This window comes from Cicer arietinum, chromosome 3 (genome assembly GCF_000331145.2).
Source record: "Cicer arietinum cultivar CDC Frontier isolate Library 1 chromosome 3, Cicar.CDCFrontier_v2.0, whole genome shotgun sequence".
Classification (NCBI taxonomy): Eukaryota; Viridiplantae; Streptophyta; class Magnoliopsida; order Fabales; family Fabaceae; genus Cicer; species Cicer arietinum.
In genome coordinates this window covers 68,948,273-68,956,053 of record NC_021162.2, presented here as the reverse complement: position 1 = coordinate 68,956,053, position 7,781 = coordinate 68,948,273, and the positions used below count along the sequence as shown (strand labels likewise).

Here is a 7,781-nt window from a genome sequence, read left to right as displayed (position 1 = left end):
ATTCACTTCAGTCATTTTATAATTATGTTAAATAAGTAATTAATAACTTTCGTTTTAGTTTATAATTATGTTAAATAAGTAATTAATAATTTTCGTTTTAGTTGTTAACAAAATATTTTGCAATGATACATAGTTAATGAGGCTACTTCATTTAATGAAATATCACTCACTCTATAAAAATATTTTTGTACTTTATTTTTGTTAACCATTAAAATATATGTTATTAATAACTTTCGTTTTAGTGGTTAAAAAAAATAAAGTACAAAAATATTTCTATAGAGTGAGTGAAATTTCATTAAAATTCAAGTGAGTTTATTGTTATCTCCCTTTAAATCAAGTTTTGACTATACTATAGATTTTTCTTTTGTAAACCTTAGTATGTCTCATTAGCGTTGTCAAAAAAACCTCCAACTATTAGGCCTTGTTAATTTTTTTCTTATTAAACCCTTAATATTAGGCCCATATAAAAATAATGTTTTTAAAATTTCGGCTCATTATTTTATGGGGATTAAGAGAGGGGGTTCAGGGGGCTTACATGCCTTCAATATTTTGATAATATTGAGATTTTTTCTTGAAAAATTTTAAAAATTATTTTTTTCGAAAAAAATTTAAAAATATTTTTTTTCGAAAAAAAATTTGTGACGAAAATAAATAAAAGAATTCTCGAATAAAAAAAAATTGAAATTTTTTTATTGGTGAAAAAATCGAAAAAAATTATTTCTCGAAACAAATTTTAAAAAAATTGTCAACTTTTTTTTGAAAACGTGGCCCTATAGGCCCACTATATAAGCCCACAAAATTTTAGGGGGATGGAGTTTACTTTTTGGAGACCTTTTAAATTATATAATTTTTTGGCCCCTCCAACATGTGGGCTGAAACCAATAATTAGGGGGTTTGTCAAATTGACACCTCTATGTCTCACATGCAATTATAGGATTAATCTTGTAAGATAATTAAAATATGTTTGAAGAGACAATGTTTTTTTAAAGAAGTTAAGTATTTATTATTTATGTCACATTATTTTGTTCTTAATCAGTAAACTCTCATGTGAACGGGGTATTAATAAGAGTAATGATATTTGAATACATTTTTAAACACAAATACAAGTGACCCTCCATACAATCTCTCTCTTCATTTAATATTTTTTTTTTTACTTTCTCCCTTTTTATCTCTCTTTTTTCATTTTTTTTATCTTCCTCTACAAAAATAAACTTCATTCATCTTTTCTTTCTTCCATAATCCCTCATTCTTCATTTTATTTACTGATTTTAATTAAATTTTTTATGAAGTAACTTGAGCAACATTATCTCCTCACTTGCAATGTAACTTTTCATTTCATTCTTTTCTACGATGTTGAGTTTCAAATTTTGTCTTTCGTAAATCTAGTTAATGACTTAAAACAATATGGTTAATAGATTTGAATAGAAAGTTTTGTCATTCTAATCAAACAATATAATCTGATTAATGGCTTTAAGAAACATGGTTAATATTGTGAACAACTTGGTTAATGAATTTGAACTGAAAACTTGAGCATTCTAATCAAACAAAATATAAATTTGGTTAATGACTTAAAACAATACGGTTAATTCATTGCAACACTGGGTGAATAGATTTGAACAGAAAGTTTGGTAATTATAATCAAACAATATAAATCTGGATAATGACTTAAAAAAAAAGTGAAAAAAGAGAGATAAAAAGAGGAAAAGTAAAAAAATAAAAATGAAAAGAGAGATTGTGTGAAAAATAAAAACGGAGTAAATTAAACGAAGAGAGAGATTGTATGAAGTCACTTGTATTTATATTTAAAAATATGTTCAAATATATTAATCACAAATTAATAATTTAAAATTTAATCAAAAGATTATAAAGTCTGAATTATAATTATTTCAACCAAAATTTTGAATTTGACATTTTCAATTGGTTCAACCTTTAGTTTCAGTCCAACCACTTGTTACAAGTATTTGGTCAAATCATATGTTTCTGTTTATGCTTTGGTTTCATATTAACACAGTTTTATGCATTATATATATTTTTTCGTCTTAAATATAAATAGAAGTGAGTAAAAGGAATTACTGTCTTTGGTCTAATAATTCTTTTATATTTAAGGTTGGAAGAGGAGTATGTCGTTGCCTCTTCTTGGAACCAAATTTCCCTTATTAAGTTAAAAAAATTAATCTTTCTTTTTATATTGATTACTGACAACTCAAAATATGTTTGGATGGAAGAGTATTTATATGAGATTCTGATTTGATGACAACTAAGACAAAGGCCATACATAGCATTAGGGGGAGGGAAGATTGCATTGCAGCTGAAGCTATAACGTTTGGGTTGCATTTGCATTTGCATTGAGTGAATATATGAATTGTTTTTGGTAAGACAGCAATAAAGGAAGGGGAGCTGTGAACGGTTCTATATCAGGCGTGCCCACCTCATCATTTCATCATGTCAATCCTTCAGTTTCACTGCTTTCATTTTCTTTCTCCTATCCTATCCTAATCCTAATCCTATCATATCATTTCATCTTCCAACCTGTAACCCTATGACCCTACGTCCACACCAATTTGGAGGTTTTATTTTTACAATACCCTCTTTTTGAAAAAAAAACACCAAAATACTCTCATTTGAAAAAAATATACCAAAATACCCCATTTTTTTTTTCTTTACTTACAAGTCGTCATTTGAAATGACGACTTCCTTAAGAAGCCCGAGTTTCAAATGGCGACTTCCTACTTGATTTTTAAAAAAAGGAGCATTTTAGTATATTTTTTTCAAATGGGGGTATTTTGGTGTTTTTTTTTTAAAAAAGGGTACTAAAAAAAAAGACCCCAATTTGGATGTTCTGTTTCTGTAGCAATATAGCATGTGCTGCCCGTACTGCCTCTATTTTTTGAATTCAGGTTGCAAGGTAATGCGCACAAGCACATTTTCACGCTATCAGTATCAACTAACTCATTCATCATTGTTACATCCGAATTCGATTCTAAATACTAATTTATATATTTTTTTATTATCATTTAAATATTAATAACTGTATTTAATGTCTTACACAATGAAATTGAATCCACTTATTTGTACAAAAAAAAAAGTATGTAGAAAGAGAAGTTAATGAGTGAATAGTATACGAGCACTACGCAAACCTGTCGGCGTAAACACAGACTGTCCCTACTCCTATTTATTTCTACTCACACTCTTCATTCACACACTTCCCCACACAAACTCTCTCTCTCTCTCTCTCTCATCCATGCCCATTGACACGTTTCCAATTCAGGCGGACTCTCCGGCGCCGTCCAATCACTCACGCTACGCCGAGCAGTTACCCAAACAGTCCCATTTCAGAGGTGTCCGAAAGCGTCCATGGGGCCGTTTTGCCGCCGAGATCCGCGATCCATGGAAGAAGACTCGCAAGTGGCTTGGCACCTTTGACACCGCCGAAGAAGCTGCCAGAGCCTATGACGAAGCCGCAAGGAACCTCCGTGGACCCAGAGCCAAGACCAACTTCTCTTACGTCGTCGCTCCCATTATTCATCAATTTCCTCCACCGGTTTATTTCATGTCCGGTGCGCCGGTGAGGTCGGAGTACAAAGGTTATAAGTTGGAGAATATTGTTGTGAGTAAGGAAGAGGAGAAGAAGCCGTTCTTGTTTGACCTGAACTTGCCGGCGCCGCTTCTTTGAAATCGGCGGAGGGTAATGTTGTTTTTGGACGGTGGTAAGGATAAAATATTGTTTGTTTTTAATTAAGAATTTGGTTTTATTACTTGTTTGTTGTTGTCAATTTTGGTTGAGTACTACTTTGGTGATGTACAGACGTTTTGAACCTCGTGTTAATTATTCACAAGTGGCAAAATTCCCCATATTTTGTTTTTTCTTACTAGTATCTAATCAAACTAATAAGATCAGCATAACTTAACACATCCAATTTGAGATTTTAAAATTATGACAAATAATTTAATAAAATAGTTGAGGAAGAGAATATTTTAACTCACTTTAATTAAATTTACGGGAATAATTAAATATTTTATGATGCCTCAATTTTCATACACTTACAGTTTTAAAACTCAATGGTAATTTACTTTATATATAAAATACTTTTATAGACTAGATTTCTCGTATTTTTTTTCCAAATATTCTTTTCAGAAGTGCATCTTAATTGAGATACGAACATAATAAGTATCTTTTACCGACGGCTTTCAAACTTTGATTCGACATAAATTTTTATTTGTATTTAATACATAATTTGAATATAATTAATACTTTACTCAAGTTAAAATACATGCTAGCCAGTACTATAATGTGATTGTAGTAGGGGTCTCTACAAAGGACGCGTAAGTCCGATTATGTTCTTTGCTTTGTTCTAATATTTGAAGGAGTCGCTGAATAATAATTAAATATATTTTAGAAAATAATTTATAACATGTAACTTATGATTATTATTATATAATAATATTTAAGTTAATAAGTTAATGGCTTAATTAGTATATTTTTTGAGTAAATTAATAGTAATATAAAATGTTCATTTATTTTTAAAATAATTTGAAACAGAACAAATAATCCAATAAATACTCGAAATTTGATTTTTATTTATTTATTTTGTTCTTGTTTTGTTTATTATTTAGTCTTTATATTTTATGAGTCAGACTCAATCTATTATTTATAGGTCATGATAGATTCGTGAGACAGAGCAACTCCTCCGCATTCACTATTTCAAAAACAAATTCACTTCAGTTGAAGAAAATCGCGAATCCCATTTGTTGCAATGTAAAAACTTGATGGAGGGAGATATTAATGCAAAATAAATGCCTCTTCTTATCTTTCTTTCACATATGGTGGTGTAATCCGTAAAATACTGGCTCATTTTCTCAAAACATAGATTCAAATTTCAGAAAATATCAATGAAAGATGAAAAAAAGTGATGGTATATCGTCTAATTAAAAGAGGATTCTTATTTTTTATGAAAAATTTAAAAAACAAGAATAATTTATAAAAATAAGGTATTTAGTTAATTAAAAACTCATTGACCATACATGGAAAGACCGAGTGATTATGAGTTATAAGTATTATGTGTTTGACACATATAATTCATCTTTTTTTTTTTTTAATAGTAAAGTATCATGAAAATTAGCATTTTCCTTGATTTAAAATATGAAGCGCTTACGGTCCACGTTAATTAAGATTCATGTCGTGGTCGCGCCTTTTATTTTTTACTGTTGCTGTTATCTTACACTTGATGATGAGTTTAAACCGAAAGGTTGCGTCTATCTTATCTAGTTAGTATTCTCCCATGGTGCTTACATTTTTTAAAATCCCGATTAATGAGGAAAGGTGGTAATAATTTAAAATTCGACTGTGATATAAATAATAAAGAAAGTTCATATTAATTTAATTTCCAATAATATAATTATTTCACATTCAAATTGGTCCTCTTAAACTATTCATATGTAACGGAAACTTATTAACTATTTAAATTTAATTAATGGTTATTAGTAAATCAATTTTTTAATTTTAAATATATTTTGAGTTCAATGAAAATGTTAATTGATTTTACATAAAAGTTGAATAAGAATCGTCTTTTATTTATTTATTTTATACTATAAAAGTTAGTTGATTTAAAAGAATATATACTTATTATTAAATATTAATATAAAAAAGTTTTATATTGATAATATATAATTTATTTTTTATAGTCTAAACAAATATATAATTTTTTGTTTTTATTTTTTTTAATTTTTGTGTTTTTTGTCTTTACATATAAATTACTTTTTGCTTTTAGTCTTAAATATTTTGTTCTAATCCTTCTAACTTTTTATGGAAATTGATCCCTGTAATTTTATTCTAGTCATTTTGATGCGTTAATATTTCATATTTTACATAAAACAGGTAGCAATTTTAATATGATTTTCTTTTAGGTATTAAAAAAACATTGACAACATAAAAAAGTAACATATAATTGAAGGATTATAAAAAATTAAATTGCTAAGACTAAAAAAATAAAATAAAATGGTATATTTAAATGAACTAAAAATATATTTAAATTTATTTTTTATATAATCATATTATTTTATTTTTTAAATATTCTTGTTAACATCCCCTGCCTTATACTATTATATCTCTTTAATTTAGATTTTTATTTTTTAATATACATGAAATGGTGAAATAGATTGATTATTGTGGAATACAAAAAAGAAATAAATAAAAATATAGTAGTAGGAATAAAGAAATAAATATTTTATTTATATTCTAAAAATGAAAGATAAGCGGGATAATTAAATCACAAAATTTATGTATTTTTCGTGTTGTTTTTAACATAAAATATTTTTTTGTTGTTATAATCAATTTTAAGAAAAATATAGATTTGTGAAAATCACATATGGTTATTCAGGTTATAATAAACTATGACCTTGCTTATGATTAGACAAAGCCAAAAAATTATATCTTTATAGTCCACTTAAAAAAGTCTTCCTATCGTGCTTGTCTACTTGTTTAAATATAAATAAATTTTTCTATTACTAGTTATACATATTTTAAGTTAAAAACAGAAAGAAAAAAATAATAACATTTAAGGAAACTCAGTTAAATTTACCATAAACATAATAAAAAATGCGACCATATGATATATGAAAAATATTGTGTAAATTATACATGTCTCTTAATCAATTAATACTCACTCCATGGTCAAATATAAGCAACAATAATTCATAGCATATTAATTAAGAACAATATTTAATATCTATTATTTGTTTGATATGCAGGGTTGGTTCAAGGGAATTGCAAGTAAAAGTAAGGCATCCGCTTGAAGCCTCGAAATTTTTTAGACGTCAAAATTATATTTTTTTAATTAATAATATTTGAGTAAAAAAATTAAAAGTATAAATTTTAATCACAAATTTTTGTTGTTAATAGCTCTAAAATTTTGCTCTTATTAGTTTTGATTACCTCATTTTGAATTTTGTTTAGGTCTTTAGATTTGTTGAACCAGCCCTATTGATCTGATTCTATCAATCGACTTAACTTATACCTACTCTACATGCATGAGACGAGTTACTATACTTTTTATTTTTATGAAAGGCAAACTATATTTGTTAGCTACAATATTAATCACACTAGTTAGAAGATTCGTTTTACTATATTGTAACAAATAGCACTAGTACCCAAAAAGCTGCAGTGATGGCAGGCAAACTAAAACAAGAAGCCTTGCTAGAACTCAACATACAAGTCTGGTCAATTTACCGGTCAACTAGCCCGATTAAAATCCAAAAACTATTTGATTACTCTCAATGTAGACCTATAGAGTTTGGTCTGTTTAGCCCATAGAGTATACATTATTGGTTGGATTAGAAGGTGAGGTTCATCCTTCCTCCTCATTTTCGGTGTTTTATCTTATCCTACCATTTAATAGTGAAAAACACACTGATTTGATTATAAAAAAAAAATGAGATTAATAAGTTCATTAAAAGTTTCAATCTAATAGTATTTTTTATTATGTATTTTAAGTAAATATTAGAGATGGATCAACAACCATCAGACAAGAATCTTAACCTTTTAAGTTTGTTTTGTAGTTGTTTTCTAATATCCCACCTAAATGTTAATACGTATATAGTTTTTAGTTTTTTTTTAAGCTAATTTTTTAGTTATTTTATGGGATATACATTTTTTTTTAAGTTATTCTATTTTTTAAAAAAGAAATAGTACAGTGGTTAGGCTTAGTGTAGAAAAATATTGTTTTGGACTAGGGGTGGACAACGGGCCGGGTAGAGAGGGTTCGAACCCAAAAATTCTAACCGAC

The 7,781-nt window shown here is 27.5% G+C and overlaps 1 protein-coding gene across 1 annotated transcript; it reads left to right on the top strand.

The window, feature by feature from the left end:
• The first annotated feature begins 3,078 nt into the window (after positions 1 to 3,078).
• Positions 3,079 to 4,820, top strand: LOC101507483 (ethylene-responsive transcription factor 8-like). Its single transcript, XM_004493696.4, has 2 exons — positions 3,079 to 3,707; positions 4,656 to 4,820. The coding sequence occupies exon 1, from the start codon at positions 3,242 to 3,244 to the stop codon at positions 3,671 to 3,673; it is 432 nt and encodes a 143-aa protein (XP_004493753.1). The 5' UTR covers positions 3,079 to 3,241; the 3' UTR covers positions 3,674 to 3,707; positions 4,656 to 4,820.
• The last annotated feature ends 2,961 nt before the right edge of the window (positions 4,821 to 7,781 follow it).